The following is a 19,493-nucleotide window of genomic DNA, read 5'->3' on the forward strand; positions in this document are numbered from 1 at the left end:
GAAATAACAATTTGAGTTTTCACACAAATAAAGCTCCAAGATATCCAATTGCTAATAGCTTTCAATTTTATTAGTAAAGAATAAAAAGGCCAGTAATCCAAGTAATCCAAACTCAACAAGTAAGATGGTTGTTGTTCTCCAATTAGTGTGGCTTTTTTATATCTTCTCAATTGATAATAACCCACGATTGCATTGTCCAGGTTGTCACAACAACTGAATGGGTAAACATGTTTTAGGAAAAAAAAACAGGTGGTGGACCATTGATGTGAATGCTACGAAAGAAAACTCACATGTTCACTTAACTACTTTTCTCAGGCTGTGTTGGCATCTAGTCCAACTTAGCATACCTCAATTTGAACTATTAAAAGCAGGTCCAAGTTTGATTGTTTCTCAAAGAACCCAAAATCATGCCATTTACAAATTTAGGTTTGATTGTTTCTCAAAGAACCCAAAATCATGCCATTTACAAATTTAGGTCGAACTTTTTGGATCCGTACCTGCTTCATGGGTCTAAATTTTGGACCCTGGCCCACTAATCATCAAGTCAGGTCAACCCAACCTATTTGCACCCCTAAATAACCATTATTATTCTTCTTATTCTGTTTCTTTCAAAAACGTCATTTCTAAAAAAGAGAGTGAACTAAGTGAAAATAACCACTTTTTATAAAGTAGCTACATGAATGACCGCTCCTCTTTTAAGTGCTCACATGTGTGACCATTTGCCTTGAAGCCGCTCACATGTGCTAATGTGCTACATAACTAGCATATCCCACCATCCATTTTAAAAAGCTATGCATGTGCCATTGTGCCACATGTATAGCATGTGTCATCTCCCATCTTTTCATGATCCATTTTCAATTTGTTACACCATAATACCCATTTGCAACATGTGCCACCTTCATCTTTAAATGCTATATAAGTACCACATGTTCCATTGAGCCACATGTGTCACATTACCGATGTCCGTCTTTATGCATTTCATATATATAACATGTGCCAATGTGTAACATATGCAACATGTGCCACTGACCACATTCATATCCTGCATATATGTAAACTTCTATTTAAATATCCCACATGCCTCAACGTATTTATACCATGCAAATACCAACAGGTCATATGTGTGATATGTAAAATCACCCATTGTCAAGTGTACCAATGTGCTACACATGTCAACATGCCACATGTGCATCATGTGACCTCATTCATCTTTAGGCGTTGCATGTGTGACGGTGTCCTGTATGTCCAATTGATTACATCCGACAATGTGACATGTTTCTTTTTCTATCTTTAAGTAAAATTTTCATGAAAATTTTCTTTCTAAAAATATATTTAAAAATAAAGAATAATTTATTTTTTAAAACTTTTTTCCAAATAATAGATTCAAAGATAAAGAAGAATGATTGTTTTTTATATATAGATATCTTGTTGAAAAATATTTAATGCAAATGGCTTTTCATATCTCATTGTTACTAAAAATATTGTTTCCTAAAAACACCATCTTCCTCCAAAAAAAAAAAAAAGGTCCAGGATTCCAAACAGGCCCTAAGGCTAATTAAATTGATAAAATATTGATATGATGTTAGCATCTCATTAAAGACTAATCAGATTCTCCTCTTCTATTGCATATTTTATCAAGTTATTAGAAAACCAGGGCTAGGATAAGATGAAAAAATGGGGCACTAACGAAAACAACCCTGACCTTTCGATTATTGTGTGATGATTGCTATCTTTATCATTCCAGGTTGAAAGCACACTGATTCTGTTTGCATGCGTTAAAGTTATATTGCGCACGTCCCTTCGACCCTCTTTCTACGTTATCTTAGCAAATGGAAGCCTTCTCATCTTTCTGGACATTACCCGTCACAATTTTAAATACGACATAATCCTCAGTGAAAAAGGTGGGAAAGCGTCAATCAATCCAAGTCAGTGTCCACCAAAAAAAAAAAACAAGGCCTAGAATGTAAAAACTGTTCGCCTGAGCCAGTCATGCCCTTGACTCTGAATGATCACATCAAACGTAACCCAAAGTGGGAGTGGGCTTGATTTGAGTCTGGGCCAGTCCTGTATAAAACCCAGTTGAAATTGCAAATGATGTTAAACAAGGATAATCAAAAGCACTGTCCCCTTCATCTGATATGAGCAGTAATTCCCAACAAAGACTAGCAAACCGGCTGAGTAGTTCGAGCTTGATAAATGCCGGGCTTAAGCCTGTAATAAAGGTCCATAGTTTGGGCCTAACCTTGTTAAAGGCTCAATTAGCTAATGGGTCAGGCCTTTGATTACATTCTACAAATTTTTCTAATAAGGTCCATAATTTCACGTGGCTGCTCTCAAGCGAGATAAGCTGCATTTGGCTACGAATCATGTGTGCATGAAGACCAAGTGACTGGCCAAAGTGTTAATGGACCAGGCTTGGGCTGGGCCAGATCAGCCCAAATTAAACTATTAATGCAAAGCATGATCTGAGCCTGACCTTGTGATTTAAGAAGGGCCAATAAAGATTAAGTAACGAATATATGGCCATTTGATAAACTATGATTTTTGAAACATCGCCCAACCATAATGAGGCCACACTAGTTGGACAGTTCTGATTGGGGGATAACCAGGAAACTTGTAATGTGGAGAGATAACCCAACCACATATCTATTCTTACGGCTCCGCTGTATCGTTTGTCCCCTCGGAATACTATGGCAACCATGCATGCCAATGCGCCACCCGCATGTCAGATCCGGGCCATTCATTTAGTTTTTATCTGAGAGATCCAGCTGCCACATCCAATGTGGAAGCTAGATCGATCTTCGACATCAGATGTTTCCACACGTGTCCTAGTGACATGGACAAACTAATTTCCAGGGAATATGATAGAATGGCACGGATTAAAGTTACCATGTGAGGCCTGGTTCCCATGGTCCCACGGCATACATGTAAGAGATCCTAGCCAATCATCAGGTTTAGTCACTGTGAAACTGCCCTTGACCAAAATATAAAGCTAGTCTGTTGATCAGGTTGATCGTACTCGTACTAGCAAAATGAACGGTTAAAAAGGAAATCCAATCCACATTCAAGTATATGCTAGCCTCGATGGAGGTGTTACACTAATTTTTTTTTTTTTTTGGTACGTGACATGGTTTGGATTCCATGCTACCCTGTCTATAGGAAGAAACATTTGTAGAGCAAGTGATTGTACATGAAGATGAATATTTAATGGCTTATACTTAAATCCAAGATTCAAAAGTCAGGGTCATTAACGAAGCACAAACAAGTCCATCAGCTTCTATACGGTAGTAAAGAGAACACAAATAGTTCAGATCAACCTACAGATTCACACCACCGGCAGAGCCGTGGTAGGTGGCACAACGCCCTATTAGGAATCCCCTGCATTGTTAGGTGTGGCCATGGGGTAGCTCGCATCTTTCATTACCTCGAATGGTGGGGCTATATACAGCAAAAGCTTGGAGAGCAGGGACAAGCCACTCAAGAGGAGCCATACAACATTCCAACCAAAGGAAAAGAGGAGATAAATGGAGATGCAGCTGCTGCCCAAGAGGCGCATGATGGTGCAGGTGTTCAACATTGGAAGGGTGCAGAAGATGAGCTACAGAAATCAGAAAAGGAGAGATTGAAGGAAGATGAAATTGGTTCGGTGGAGTGTGTCAAAGTCAAGACAGATGTAGTGAAGAAAGAAGGCTTACTTGAAGCCGTGGGCGAGACAGTGAAGTGTCAACTGACAGTGGGGTGTACTAACAAGCTAACAAAAAAAAAGAAAAAAAAGAAGGCTTACTTGAAGCCGTGGGCGAGACAGTGATTGAGATAGTACAGACAACTAAATATCTAGCGATCGGTCCAGGCCCCAACCAGAAGGATTAGAAATCTCCAAACATGCTCGGGTCTCGGAGAAATGGAGAACTATGTATAATATATTAGATGTATGCTAGTGTTTCTATTTTTGCATTTATATCGTTAAGTGGCATGGTCATGAAAATGAAATGGATGGTGCATTTCATCAAAAAACGTGATGGATCTTTACAATGAAATCTGCTGTTGGTAGAAGCATTTTTTTGTCAAAGGTTAGCAAGATGTAGACCTGCAAATGAGCTTGTGTTGCTGCTGGTTTTGGCACTGAAGATGACAGGAACGGGCGTTGTTTCTTAGCTCCTGAAATGCCCTCATTGTTTCCACATCAAAACCTCCTGCAAACTGGCAGTGACCAAGGAAAAAACACTTAGGAACTGTCTTTGAGACTGCTAAAACACCCGTCAAGATGATAGATGCTAGGGAAACAAAGAATCTGTTACTGGATATTGATAGGAGAGGAGAATCACCTGATGCACTCGAAAGGCAAACCTGACGCCCTGCAGCATCAGTTCCTCTTCTTCGGTGCCACAACCAACAGCTTCCAGCTCAGCAGACACTCTCTTCATGTACTTCATCGCCAGCTTAACAGATGCTAGCTTTATCTGCATATACGTTTGCAACATTGATTGAACTTCCATAACAACAACAACAAATAACATTGATTGAACTTTCATTGCAACAATAACAATCATAATAACAAACCATCATGTGCCACCATATGTTTATATGATCCAACAGTAGGAGCCGTCCATGTTGTGGTTCCATGACATCGCCATCGTTATGTACAGTTGCCCAACGTGTGAGTCCATAAATCAATAGTCAGGGTCATCCTTCATACAGCACGATTACGGGATAATATGTGATCCAACACTAGACCATAGGTGATCCCAAAATAGCTATGGGTGGTTTTATTTAATGGGCTTCTGCATCATCGCAACATTGGCAAAAGCCACAAAACAGCGAGAAGAAAAATCATATCGACCCGCAATAGAAAACCCAAAGTAGCAAAATGGAAGAGAAGAAAAATCTTAGGACCCGCAATAGATGACCCATAATATGATGGACGCATGGTTGAATGACCATGCCCCCGAAATCTCCTTTACGGGACAACCTTATCCCTGAGATCATTGGTTCCACAAACAGATGGTTGATAATAGAGAGCATCAGAAGTCCACGTTGGATATAGGTCATGTTTGCAAGGGTTGGGGAGTAGCTAATCTCGATATGCCTGTCATTTATGGTGGGGCACAAACAGATGGTTGATAATAGATACCATCAGAAGTGTTGGAATTGCAAACCAAAGCCCAGCATTTACTGTGACTGTTCATCTTCCAAAGCTCAGCAACACTTCCCATGGAGCTGTTTTGGAAGATGAAAAATGCTTGTGTATTTTCTAGGAATATTTAATGTTGGAAGCTCCTAGTAGGGGCAGTTTTGTCTTTTCACATTACATTCAAATGCCTATAAATTGGCATCTTGTATATCCGGTTGTAAAAAAGAAAAGCAACGTGAGTGAGCTTGTAAGCAACAGTAAAAAAAAATAGCAAAGTTTCTCATCTCATTCTTACGTGTCTAGTGAGTTCAAATCTAAGGCTTTGTAAAGCCAAGAAGAGCTCTGGCTAATACAACCATCAAACTGGTATCAGAGCAAGAAGATCCTCCAACGTGGTCGGTAGCACAACTGTTAGAAGCGAAACAGACAATACACTGCAGCCTACACGCCACAGCAGAATGGCATTGCGGAACGGAAGAACCGCACCATCCTCAACATGACGAGGACCATGCTGAAGGAGAAAGGCCTGCCAAAGAGCTTCTGGGCAGAGGCAGTTGCATGTACTGCCTACCTGCTCAATCGGTGTCCAACCAAGAGTGTCAGAAACATGACACCACAGGAGGCATGGAGTGGCTACAAACCGAGCGTGGTGCACCTAAGGATCTTTGGGTGTGTTGCCTACACTCAAGTTCCAGAAGCAAGAAGAAGGAAGCTTGATGATCGGGGCGAAAAATGCATCTTCATCGGCTACAATGAAGGATCTAAAGCCTACAAGCTCTACAATCCACTAACCAATAGAGTAGTGGTGAGTAGAGATGTGGTCTGTAGTGAGGAAGAAGCTTGGAAATAAAATGATGAAGAATCGACCAAAGATATTCTAGTCGAAACAGAAGAACATGAAGAAAGGCATGACCGTCAACAGCAAACGCCCGGAACACCTTCTTCGGCCGCATCATCAGTACACAGAAGTCCAGGAGTACATTCCATCATTCTTGAAAGTACTCCATCAAGTCAAAATCCGGCCAGCTCGTCCTCACCCATGGCACCTATAAAAATGAAAAGCTTAAGCGACATCTATATGCAAACTGAAGAGGTCAATCTTTTCTGCCCGTATGTAGATCATGAGCCTCTGACATTTCAGGAGGCCATAAAAGAAGAATGTTGGAGAATTGCTATGAAAGAAGAAATTCATGCCATTGAGAGAAATGACATATGGGAGCTGACTACGCTTCCTAATGGCCAGAAAACTATTGGCATCAAATGGGTGTACAAGATCAAGCGAAATGCTGATGGTGAGATCAATCGTTACAAGGCAAGGCTCATAGCAAAGGGCTACAAACAAAAGTACGGGGTGGACTATGAAGAAGTCTTCGCTCCTATTGCTCGCCTTAACACTGTGAGGATGATTATCTCCCTTGCAACCCATCACAGTTAGATGAACTACAAACTGGATGTGAAATCTGCATTCTTGAATGGATTTCTGGAAGAAGAGGTCTATGTTGACCAGCCTGAAGGCTTTATTATGCAAGGGGAGGAACACAAGGTGTATCGACTGAAGAAAGCCCTCTATGGGTTGAAGCAAACTCCACGTGCTTGGAATGCACGCATCGACAACTATCTTCAAGAGAACAACTTAGCCCAATGTCCATATGAGCATGCAGTTTACATCAAGAAGAATGCTCATAGCGATATGCTTATAGCATGCTTGTATGTTGATGATTTGCTGTTTATAGGAAATAACTGACCGATATTTGATGAATTCAAGAAGGTCATGTTTAAGGAGTTCGAGATGACCGACGGAAGTCTAATGTCCTTTTTTCTGGGCATTGAAGTGAAGCAACAACATGGTGGCATATATATATATATATATATATATCCCAGAAGAAGTATGCCAAGGAATTGCTTGAAAAGTTCAAGATGGCTGATTGCAATGCCGTAAACACGCCTGTAGCAACGGGCTTAAAACTGACAAAGGACAGAGAAGGAAGAAGCGTTGACTCGACTATGTTTAAAAGTCTGATTGGAAGCCTAAGGTACCTCACAATCACAAGTGTTGGGCTTCTAAGTAGGTACATAGAAGCACCAAAAGAATCACACTGGCTAGCAGCAAAAAAAAATCCTTAGGTACGTCAAAGGAACAATGGAATTCGGCCTTTTCTATCCGTACAATGATGAAGCAATATTATATGGATACTCAGACAGTGATTGGGGAGGTGATCAAGATGAAAGAAAGAGCACCACTGGCTATGTATTCTATCTCGGAACGACTGCTTTTACATGGAATTCCAAGAAGCAGAGTATGGTCGCTCTGTCCACATGTGAAGCGGAGTACGTGGTAACATCGTCCACTGTCTATGAAAGAATTTGGTTGAGAAACCTACTAAAGGAGCTGAAGCATCCGCAGGAAGAATGCACAGTCATATGTGTGGATAACAAGTCGGCAATTGAGCTATCCAAAAATCCAATGCAGCATGGAAGAAGCAAACACATTGATACCCGATATCATTTTCTGAGAGATCACGTGAAGCAGAAAACAATGAAATTAGAGTATTGTTATACTACGAAACAGGTGGCGGATATTTTCACAAAGGCATTACCGACAGATGCATTCAAACGACTAAGAACGATGCTTGGAATGAAGCCGGTTTTGGTTTGAAGGGGAGTGTTGGAATTGCAAACCAAAGCCCAGCAACACTTCCCATGGAGCTGTTTTGGAAGATAAAAAATGCTTGTGTATTTTCTAGGAATATTAATATTGGAAGCTCCTAAGTAGGGGCAGTTTTGTCTTTTCACATTACATTCAAATGCCTATAAATTGGCATCTTGTGTATCCGGTTGTAAAAAAGAAAAGCAACGTCAGTGAGCTTGTAAGCAACAGTAAAAAAATAGCAAAGTTTCTCTTCTCATTCTTACATGTCCAGTGAGTTCAAATCTAAGGCTTTGTAAAGCCAAGAAGAGCTCTGGCTAATACAGTCATCAAGAAGTCCACGTTAGATTTAGGGAATGTTTTTAGGAATGTTTGCAAGGATTGGGGAGTAGCTGATCATTATATGCCCATCATTTGTGGTGGGGCCAACTGAGAATATCACCCATAAGAGATTTTTTCATGATGCCCATGTTGTCCTGATTCATGAAAAATCACTATGTTTTGTGGGGTCACATTACGTGCACAGCTCAACGTATAAGCCTTGTCCAATTATAGGAATGCCCAGTAAAACAAGAAACGGAGGATGATTGAGACTGTCTAGAATGGTGATGTGAGCAAATAAAGTCTTCAAGCTCCATATTCGACTCCACGAACAAATGGTAACATTCATCCTAGCACCCAGGTATGACTTCCTTCTGGCGACAATTTCTACTCAGCAGTTGCGGCTGATGATCAACAGTTGGAATGTGGGCAAAACAAATTTACTAGAATCATACAAGCAAATCATGGAGAGGAAACAAAAACCCTTGGGTGATGCCAGGTTCCATATAAGGGCTATTCCCGACTTTGCATGAAGGCATCTCTGGCAGGAAACAAAACCCGAGATGGCAGTCGCTGGTCTTCGGATTCTTTGAACCAAGAGGAACAATTTCTATTTCAGAAATTGTGGTGGATCTCTTCTGACTACCCCCGTGGGGTCCTAATGTTCAAGGAAATGGGCTCCTTTGATTTAAGGGGGTGGTCTTTGGTTCGTTGTGGATTGTTGTCTATGTTTTTTCTGCCTTTAGACTTTCTTAATAACAAAAAATTATTATTATTGTGATTATTATTATTATTATTATTATTATCATAATAATAATAATAATTTATGAAGAGGAGAATCATAGCATCCATAAAAAAGAAGAATGAAAAAAATAGAAGAGAGTCAGTCCTAGTGAAAAAGTGAAACTAAAAAGATTAAAAAACTAAAAACTACTATAATCAAAAGGGTAAGAGGAAAAAGATGAGAGCGCTTTGATTCATATCTAGTGGTGTAAGCATTAGGTTAAGCCTCTATATAGAAGATAACTCTTACGAAATTTACTAACTACTTTCCTTATTTGACTCAACCAAATCATGCTTGATAATTAAATAGGTAATTAAATTAGGACTTGGTAATAATTCTCAACAGATTAGACTATGAAATCAAGGTCCGCTAAGGCTATCTTGGCCCACACAGGACCCACTTGCATAGGCTCAAGGTTCAATGAGACAATTGGATGTCCTCATGCCAATTACCTAAGATTGTTATAGGTAAAACCTATCTGTGTACTGCCTATAGTACGATATTTTCAAGAGTGCAGTTAGAATAGTCCGTTTTGCTTATCCTATAACTTAGGGTTAGCAAGCTAGTGTTCTATATCCATTACGATATGGCCACAAAAGCCGATGTGTATAGGTTACGGCCATGACTACTTTCTTTTTTTTGGACCACATCACCCATTACAGGGGCCTTATCAGCTATTATTCCCGTAACAGTAAATGACTACTTTTTTTCCATTTAAATCCATTTTTCTCATCATTTTTTTCACTTTTCTAATTCTAAAACATTCTTAGAACATTTTATAGCAGATTTCAACCACTCTTACTATAGTTTTTAGAATTAAAACCAAAGATGGAAACAATTTAAGTAAATAGGAGCTCTGAGGGTCATATTTTCAAAAAAATGAAAAAGGTAGTATTTATATTTTTTTTTCTCGATTTCTAGTTCTAATGTTTGATTGTGATGTGTAAATATTAGAGACATAATCATATTCATAAATTCACCAGACAGCCATATACAACACTCTCACCAAAAAGTGGACGGTTACTCTACAATAAATATGTTCAAAACAAAAAATGAATACATATTTGGAATATTTATATTATTCTAAATTTTCTAAATATTTTTTCAGAAATTTTCAGGCAATTTTTTTTTCAAACGTTATAGGGGTTCGTAATGGTCGTTACAATGGTCGTTACACCCCCATATCGGTTGTTATGGTCGATACCCATAGCGGTAACAGTGGTGACCGTTACGGCCACCGTTACTGATAGGGAATACCTTGTTAGCAGGTGATGAAAAAGAAAACTTGAGGTCATCAGCACATACTACATATAAGTACTCATCAGACAATCAAAATCCTCAATGCTGCTTGAGTTATTTTGAGTGGCTAAACAATTGGTTGCTTGGCTTTGTGCCTAAATTCCCAAGTACATTAGGTCAGGTCAGGTGGAAGCTTCACCTTGATCAGGAATCAACTTAGTACCATTCCTCAAACTGGGCTCATGTGATGGTAACAACAATGCATATTAATGACGTGCAGGGTGTATGTGTTATGTATCACTTGTGTGTAAACTACATTACAGGGCCTATGATGCTTGACAGACTCTTACTTAGGTTGGCTTTGGCCCATTTAAATCAGAAGTAAAACCTTCAGCCTCGTCCTTATCAATCCAAAACAAGGTGTTCTGTATTTCTTATGATACAACCATAAAAGCCGATATGTATTAGTAATAGTCATACACTGCGCCATATGGGGGTCAACGGGACAATTGGTTTTTTGGGATCGTATTGGCTGTTATAAAGCCATAACAACCATTACGAAGGCGTAAGGGCTGCTACCCTTGTTACAGTCGAAAAATGACCAATTTTTTTCTATTTAACTCAATCTTCTCTTCATTTTTCCACTTTTCTTATTTCAAAAACTTTTATAGATCATTCTATAACAAATTTCAACCACCCTTACCATAGTTTTTTTTTTATGATTAAAATCACAAATTGAAGCGATTTAGGCGAATAGAAGATCCCAGAACTATTTTTTGAAATTTTTTTAAAATATATATAATATTTATGCCTTCTTTTTTCAATTTCTAGTTCTAATACTTATTTGTGATGTGTAAACATTAGAGACATAACATGTTTATAAATTCACTAGATAATCAGATGCAACACTCTCAAAAAAGAGTGGACTGTTACGCTACCATGACATGTTTTTTAAAAAATGAATACATATTTAGAATATTTATATTATTCTATATTATATATATTTTTACTAAAAATTTTTTAGACAAAAAATAAAAATAAAAAAATTCAAATGTTTCGATACGGTGGTTGTAATGGTTATTACACCCATGTATTGGTCATTATGGCTGATGACCCGATACCCATATCGACAACCGTGAGGATCTTTACGGCCATCGTCACTAATATGAATTCGTTGATTCAAAATCTAGGTCCAAGCTCACCTCGTTAACTATCAATGATGGACACAAATTTCCTATGATGCTTGTTGTAAGGAGCTTGAGAAATAAAATAAAAAGTTATAGGGCCCACTATGATGGCTGTTTGACATCCATTTAGGATGCCAGGCCAAAAATTAGGCAGATCCCACTCAAGCATACCAAACCACTAGAAGCAGTGGGGATGTGTATGGCACCATTGAAAAATTCCCGAGGGTCACCTTGATGTTTTATGCCATCTGGTCTCTTAAGACTCACCAGCGGGACCCAAAACCTTCAGTGCGACTCATGTCTTAACATATGTTGGTGCAATTGATGGTTGGAATGCAAGTCAAATAGAGATCATGGCAAGCACCACAACTTTTTGTTGGAAGGACCCCTCACAACAAGTGCTGTGCTCTTGTAGCAAATTCCCATCAATGATTGACAGTTCCAGCTGCCTGTGAATGAATCCGTGCATATAAAATAGATGAAATTTCGATTGTTTGTGTGTGGTGTTTAGCAACTTTTGAAAATACTTTTCTTCCAAGATTTTGGTAAAGAGCACCCATGCAATGCGTGTCAAATATCTGCACGTCCATCACACGTGTTAGAAATCCAGGCAACTAATCAGCTAGAGGACCAAGAACATGGCCATGGATAAATTACTGTAGAAATAATAATAAGACAGGTGTGATGTACAGTTAAAGAAGTCCAGCAGTCCGTGGATGTGCAGCTCAGTTTATCTTGAACGTACCCATTTTTATCTTCACAGTGCACACGGTCGGGGTTTGGCTAGTGACCCTGACCTCAGCCAGGTGGCTAGTAGCAGGAGCACAGTAAGCCCCAACATGATCTATGTGTTTTATCCACACCGTCCATCCATTTTTATACATTATTTTAATTCCTTATCCCATAAATGAGCAAATCAAAATCTTTGGTAAAGCACATCATAGGAAAACAGTAGTAATTGAATGTCTACCATTAAAAACCTCCTAAGGCCCACTGTAATGTTTATTTGACATCCAACCCGTAGATTATGTGAGACAAACCTAGATGAACGGAAAAAAACAAATCAGCTTGATCAAAAACTTTTATAGCCCTAGGAACTTTTTAATGGTGAGATTTCAATCAACAGTGTGGCCCACTTGAGATTTTGATCTACCTCAGTTTTGGTTCATAACATAAAATTATCTGGAAAAATGGATGGACAGCATGGATGAGACACATACATCATGTTGGGCACACGGAGAAGCGACCACTAGCCATTGGCTAGTGGCAGGGTGAATGGCCAATCCGTTTCCGGTGTGCACAGCCCGAAGAGTGACTTGGGCTTCTGATAGTTGCCATCTTGCCAAACCTCCGACACATGCTCTACTCCTTCACCCGAGGGGCTGGTAGTGAGCAGTGTGACAAATATCGCCGAGAGTTTGAAAATCTCACGGGAAATACATTAGACCATATTGTCGCAATATTGCGGATCTTTCAAAAATCTCAGTAGATTTTAAAATATAATGTTCTTACAGCGTTATCAACTCAAAAAATATAAGAAAAATTAAGAAATTTGTTTTCTAAATATATATATTTAAAATAAATATAAATTTTATAATTTTAAAAATTTAGCAAGAATTGTCTGATTGATGATATCCCGAGTAAAACCTCAAAATCCGAAAATCTCCACAGAAATATATGCGCCGAGAAACTGCCGAACAACGATTTTTCACTATGGTAGTGAGACTGAACATGCCAAGAGAAGACCTCGTGGACCGCTTTAACCTAGAGAAATGGGAAAGCGAAGGGTCCAGCGTGCTCGCGTGCATTACTAACTTGTCGTTTTTGTCCGAAGCTTATTTAATCCCTTACCAAAGTCAAAGGAATCTACTTTTGCTTTCTTTAATCATAAATAAGCACTCGATAGTGGAAAGAGGAAAGACTAGTTTGGGAAGAACGCAATGAAAAGAAGGGCAACGTCGTAACTTGAACATGAACGTACCTGGCTTACATATCCAGTTTCGAGCATCCATTCCCAAGGGATTTGAAATCCTTTGTATCGTGTCGTTGCACCTTCTCTCATACGGGAGAGGTTGTACACACCATGCTCCAATCTATTTCAACCACATCAAAAACGACGACATAAGCCCCACAATGTTAGTAATTTATTGGTCTAGTCAAATCTTAAATTAGAAAACCCATAGCAAGATTTTGCTGTGGCTGTTATTATATAAGTGTTCCATGAAGATGGAAGTAGCCAAGAAAATGGTATTTTACTTCTCCAACAAGGCCTGCATCTTCTTGAGAGCGGGACCACATGGCTGGCGTATGTCATCGCGGAAAGAGGCGGCTTCAGACTCGAGCTTCTTTAGGTCACAGTAGCCGAATGCAGCTTCTCGCATTGCGTCGGCCTTGTGCTCAGGCCAGTCAAAGTGCTTTAGCACTGCTCGCTCATCCACCTGGAAGAGTTTATGTGGCCATCTTTGTAAGCATGGTAAGGATAAGTGTAGAAATTTTCGTCCTGTTTTGAAGGTGTTTGGAGAGAATACCAGAAAAGAGAGCTCGTCATCGAGCCATTTGACAAATGCAACTAGGTCCTCGATGTCAGTGAAGGCTGCATTCTGCACTTCCTTTATCAGGAAACGAATGAAATCCCCTTGGGTTTCTACGTCTGTTTTGATCTGGTAGAATGAAAGGGGAAAGTTGAAATTATTAGAAAATGAATTGTATAAATTGTATGTAGAAAATGACATGGAACCCCACTCCTGTTACTATGGCAACTTGAATCAACTGAGTCATGCGTCTAGTTCTAAGAGAACTGACCTTCACAACACACATAAAACAGATGAAAAAGAGACTAAAATAAAAAAATAATAATAATAATACTTTATTGATTTTTCCTCTCTCTCTCTCTCTCTCTCTCTCTCTCTCTCTCTCTCTCCAATTATAATATTTATGAAGTAACACAACTTACACTTGAAAATAGAAAGCCAAATTGGACTCAAAATAAACACTTATAAGGTAACTAATTGTACTCCTATTTATACTAAGGGAAGCGGATTGGGTACTGAGTAACTCAGTACGTTAAGTAAACTCTTTGGATTCCACTGTGATTTATGTATTTTATCCAGTCTGTCCAACCATTTTAAAATATAATTTTAGGGCCTTAGCTCAAAAAAGAATCATTGCAAGGCTAAAATGGACCACACCACATGAAACAGTGTGAATTGAATTTATACCATTGAAAAATTCTTGGGAGCCACAGAAGTTTCGGATCAAGATTATATTTGTTTTTTTCCCTTCATCCATGTTTTTTTGGTCTTATGAACAGTTTAGATGAAAACTAAACGTCACTGTGGGGCCTAGAAATGTTTCAACGGTGGAAATCATTATCTTGACTATTTCCTGTGGAATGGTCCACTTGAGATTTCTATAAGCTTCAATTTTGGGCTTAATGCCTAAAATTAGGTGGAAAAACGGACGGAAGGTGTGGATAAACCACGTAAATTTACAGTGGGCCCAACTGAGTTTACTCAGTACGATAAGAGCGTACTGAGTAACTCAGTACGCAATCCGATTTCTATACTAGGACTTGGAAATCAGGTTTACTTAGCTTCCAACAGCGTAAAAGGCTGATCTGGCCTTTGGATTCACTTAACTCGATTGACCACGAAAAGAAAAGGAAGAAAAATGTTAGGACCTCGGCGGGAGATCCTGTTCTTCTGAAGTCCGGATGGAAAGAAATGACAGAATTGCCATAGTGAGAAGATGCATTCATGGTAAGGATAACTACAAGCAGCTCCTCATTGGTTCTGACAGTTATAAGCACTTCCCCCTCCACTTTTACATATTGTAAACACCGTCTCTCTAGTTTCAAATACTGTAAACAACTCCCTTCTAGTTTAGAGATTTATTATTTATTCATCTGCTAAAAAAATTAACCTCTGTATTAACCATTATCTTTTTTCTTTTTTTCATAAATGACTATTTTGTACAAACTAGCAATATCCTCAAAATTACAATGGCAGACATTGATAAAAGAATTGAAAGCAAATGTGCAGTTGGGATTTGATTAATTGGACTCCCTAGAATCCCAAATGCATGTGACTAAGAGAAGTAGAACTTCTCTAAGAAATGCTTTGTGCCACATGTACAAGCAAGGCAACCAGCATACAAATTAGGCCCACCGAGTGCACTTACCATCTATACCAGCATCATGGTCCACATCTACATATATGTACCATGTCCATGACAGGTGTACAAGCATGGCGAGCCCACCATCTACACTCACATGTCATATGTACTAGCAAAGAGAGTCCACCATTTGTATTGATATACCATGCAACGTGTCCATGCAAGGGTCCACCATTTATACTCATATACCATGCCACGGGTAAATACAAGGGTCCACCATTTGTGCTCATATACCATTTCACATGTAAACGCCAGGCCCACAATTTATACCGAATGCATGTCTACAAGCAAAGGGGGCTCACATTTGTATTGTTTTGAGTTTGGGAAGTTCGTAATTTAAGGATATGCTTATCATTTGCCAAAGAAAAAGGTTCCTAACACCTCTCACAGTTGGTTACCAACAGAAAGGGAAAGTGTGTGCAATTGGGATCTCTCTAGTTTTTGAAATTTTAAAGGAATGATGGTAAGTGTGTACAAAATTTGGATCCACCTTTATTGTACACATGGCATGCAAGTGCAAAAGATGGTCCCACCTTATACGCATGGCATCTAAGTGCAAGTGATGGGCCTTGGCTTATAAATGTGGCAAGGCTTGTGACTATAATTGGTGGGCCTCTTTGCTAATACACACGGCATCAAAGTGTAAATGATGGGTCCATCTTACTTACACGCGGCATGTACGTGTGAATGCACATTGTGCATATACATGAGGCACACTATGCACATACATGAGGTATATAAGTCCAAATGGTTGCCTTGTCTTGCTTGTACACATTGCAAGTAAGCTCAAATGATGGGCTTTGCTTGGTAGTACACGTGGTATGAACATGCAGATGGTGGACCCATCTTGCGTGTACATGTGGCCTCTGTGTGTACATGGTGGGCCCATCATCCTTGTGCATGTGAGGCATAAGAGCAAGTGATGAGCTGCTACCTTGTACACAGCGCAATTCTTAGGAAGGCTTCACTTCTCCTATAACATTTGGACTCATAGGAGCTCAATTGATCAGTTCGGTCTCTGCCCAATTAGTCAAGCCATGTCAACAATGTTGACCGGTGTGCCGGCACCGTGGTCAAAACTCCTGCTTTCCAATATTAAGATAATTTGGATTCACCGAAGATGGTCCACCTCTGCTGCACAGCCATGTGTGGGGCCCACCTTACCCTCACAGCCACATGTGTGCCTCACCCTATATGCATAGCCCTCACCTTGACCCCACGAGCAAGATAACTTCAACCTTAAGGAGCAAAATGGTCTTTTATAAAATGATAGCCAGCTAATTTTCTTTTTCTAGTGGGAGGATATTCAGCGACTCCCCAAATCAAAGAGGTGTTTAAAATATTTGAAACCCAAGGGGAGGTGGTTACAATTATCTATTTAAAACTTAAGCAGCCAGGGATTAGGCGTCTACAATTGTTATAAAAATAATAATAATAATAATAATAAATAGAGGGGTTAGTTACGATTATCCATTCGCATTTTGCAACTGCGGGACTCTGATGGCCAGAGCCACTGGGGCCCAAATGCTGGGAAGGCTCGATGATCTACGTTTACTAGCCATATTAAGAAACTTACCGTGAACTGAGATGGCTTCAAAACATTAAAATGACGATTTTCAATGGTCCACATTCAACTTTACAAATCGGAGGAGAGTATCATCACTAAAGCATTGATAGTTCCGAGAAGGAGATGATGGACAAGTTCATATCACGGGGCCATCTTAGCATGAACGTTTTGAAATCTGAATGAAGATGGAAACCATACACACGGCACAATCCATCATAGGCAGGCCACAGCACAATCCAATGGAAGATGTCGAGGACCCAACGTTAACTTTGGTAGCGACCATGGCGATTTCTAGGCCATCAACGGTGGAATGTAGCAGGGTGAACAGTCGCAATCATCTCCCTCGTGTAACCGTCCATCTCCACCGTATATGTGTACGGTGAAGATTGAGGCCTGACATAGGCCTGCAACCCTATAGCTCAGTGATAGATTCACAAGTCTTTCAACGCGAGGTCATGGTTCCAGCACCGATTATAAGTGTAGGGGCGCGGGCGTGTGCGGTGTGTGAGTGCGTGTGAAAAAATCAAGAACGGATTTGAGGCCCGACATAATTCGAGAGTGGACGGCTCGAGGCACTTACAATCGTAGCCACATTACAAAACGGCAACTAGTGACCACAAAATCCGCGGATTTCACGGCGACGCGTAACTTAAAAAAACAAAAGCAGTTTAATGGGTTTTGGTAAAAAGTGTACTGGGCCCAAAAACCGGACATGATCATGTGAGATTTGAGGGTTTCTTACCAGCTCGACGGTGCACGGTCTAGCCCGTCCATCAAGTGAGGCAGATGTGAATGTGCGTTGACCCATAAATTAGGCTGGTCCACAACAGATGGGACAGCCCAGTGTAGGAAAAACAGACGGTTAGCAACGTTTTCTAGACTGCAGTCCAAGGAAATATGTGGCCCACATAATCGGCGAACCTGCTGAATCTGGGTTCAATGGCGAACGGTAAGGACTGCCACATTGGTATGTGAATGCCCTATCTGACGCGGGCGAGACAGGCACGCAAGGGGTAGTTTAGTCATTCAGTTTGGAACCAGTTCCTGTGAGTGAGACCACTGACACAAGCCTTACTGAACCAGTTACGGCTGTGAGACTACTGACATGAACGCGGTGGCAGTTTCGTAGATTTAGGGAAGAGAAAGTAACAGGCTGGACTTACAGCGAGTAGGTGAGCGGAACGATTCTCAATTTCTCCGATCATGTCCCTCGCGTTCGCCGCCGGCGGGAGGTCAGGCACTCCAGCACCGGACTCTCTCTTCGAATCCCTCCGCATTAGAGAACGGTAAAACTCCACGACCTCCGGCACTCGCCTCACCTCCGCCGCACCGGCATTCTTCACCCTCGCCGGCGGAAGAGGCGGAGGGGGAGGAATCGGCGCTTTTGCGCCAGAAACCACCGGAAATGGCGGCGGAATCAGCGGCATTTCCGTCAGGCTCGCACTTTCCAAAGACGCTCTGCTTTTCGCAATCCCAAGCGTATCCGCAGTAGAAGAAGAAGAAAAGGAAGGTCTTGGAGGAGGTTTAGGAACTCTTGGCGGTTTTGGTTTCGATTCTGAAATCTCTCGACTACAGCAAGATTGCTGCATTACTTCGGCCTCCACATCTTTTCCGTTCAGATCTGTAATCTCCAGCTTCTCTTTCTCTGGATTCGAATCCACACCGTTCGATTTCGCCCCTTTCGTCGAGCTTCTTACCAGATTAGACCTCGCCGACGCGTCGATCAGGCCCTGGAACCTCTGCGGCGACGACGCGCAGTCATCAATCTCCGCAATCTCCCGCGTTTCAGTACAAAACACCTTCGATTCTATCCCTCTCTTTAGCTCTGCAATCTCATCCTCCATCTCCTTCACCTTCTTCTCATTCTCCACCCCTTCTCTTACAACCCTATCCTTCAAGCTCTCCACCTCTCGCCTCAGCATCTCATTCTCAGCTTCCAAACTACCAATCCTCCGCGCCGACCGCTCGATCTCGGCATCCTTGGAAGCGATCTCGTTCTCGAGGAAAGGGACGATCTTGACCGTCTCTTTGAGGAGCTTCTGCTCAAGGAGCTCTGTTTTGAGGCGAGACTCCTTCTCCTGAAGTTCTTCGACCAGTCGAACGAGGTCAATGGCGTCGGGCGGGCGGGGCTGGACTTGAGTAGAGCGAGGGAAGTAGACGCCAAAGGAACGAGAGAAGACAGTCTTGGTAGGAGGAGGAGGAAGAGGAAGAGATTTTTGAGAGCTGGGAGAGGAGGAGAAATGCTTGGGAGTCTCTGGTTTTGAACTTGGTGGGGTTTTCTGAAATCCCATGACGGCTTTTACCTTACCAGAAACCATGGCTGAAAACCGAGAGCAAAAGAACTCTCCTTTTCTTGCCTTCTTTTCTCCTGTCCTCCGCGAAAAATAGCTAGAAATCCACCTCTACCAAACAGACAAGAGGAAGCACTGTAGTTAAGGGGCTAC

At 40.8% G+C, this 19,493-nt stretch overlaps 1 protein-coding gene across 1 annotated transcript; it reads right to left on the bottom strand.

Annotated features, from left to right (window-relative positions):
• Nucleotides 1-3,891: 3,891 nt before the first annotated feature.
• On the bottom strand, nt 3,892-19,493 carry LOC131241054 (protein CHUP1, chloroplastic-like). The gene is made up of 6 exons (XM_058239683.1): nt 18,213-19,493; nt 13,838-13,969; nt 13,566-13,747; nt 13,291-13,402; nt 4,326-4,460; nt 3,892-4,200 (listed from the first exon to the last, which is right to left on the bottom strand). The coding sequence occupies exons 1-6, from the start codon at nt 19,365-19,367 to the stop codon at nt 4,072-4,074; spliced, it is 1,845 nt and encodes a 614-aa protein (XP_058095666.1). The 5' UTR covers nt 19,368-19,493; the 3' UTR covers nt 3,892-4,071.

Source organism: Magnolia sinica, chromosome 3 (genome assembly GCF_029962835.1).
Source record: "Magnolia sinica isolate HGM2019 chromosome 3, MsV1, whole genome shotgun sequence".
Taxonomy (NCBI): domain Eukaryota; kingdom Viridiplantae; phylum Streptophyta; class Magnoliopsida; order Magnoliales; family Magnoliaceae; genus Magnolia; species Magnolia sinica.

Bases quoted from the DNA above. Each gene is read 5' to 3' on its own strand.
- LOC131241054 (XM_058239683.1), bottom strand. From the start codon at position 19,367: ATGGTTTCTGGTAAGGTAAAAGCCGTCATGGGATTTCAGAAAACCCCA. The intron at 13,748-13,837 runs GTATTCTCTCCA...AAACTCTTCCAG, and splicing joins ATGACGAGCTCTCTTTTCTG to GTGGATGAGCGAGCAGTGCT. The intron at 4,201-4,325 runs GTGATTCTCCTC...GGTCACTGCCAG, and splicing joins TTGCCTTTCGAGTGCATCAG to TTTGCAGGAGGTTTTGATGT.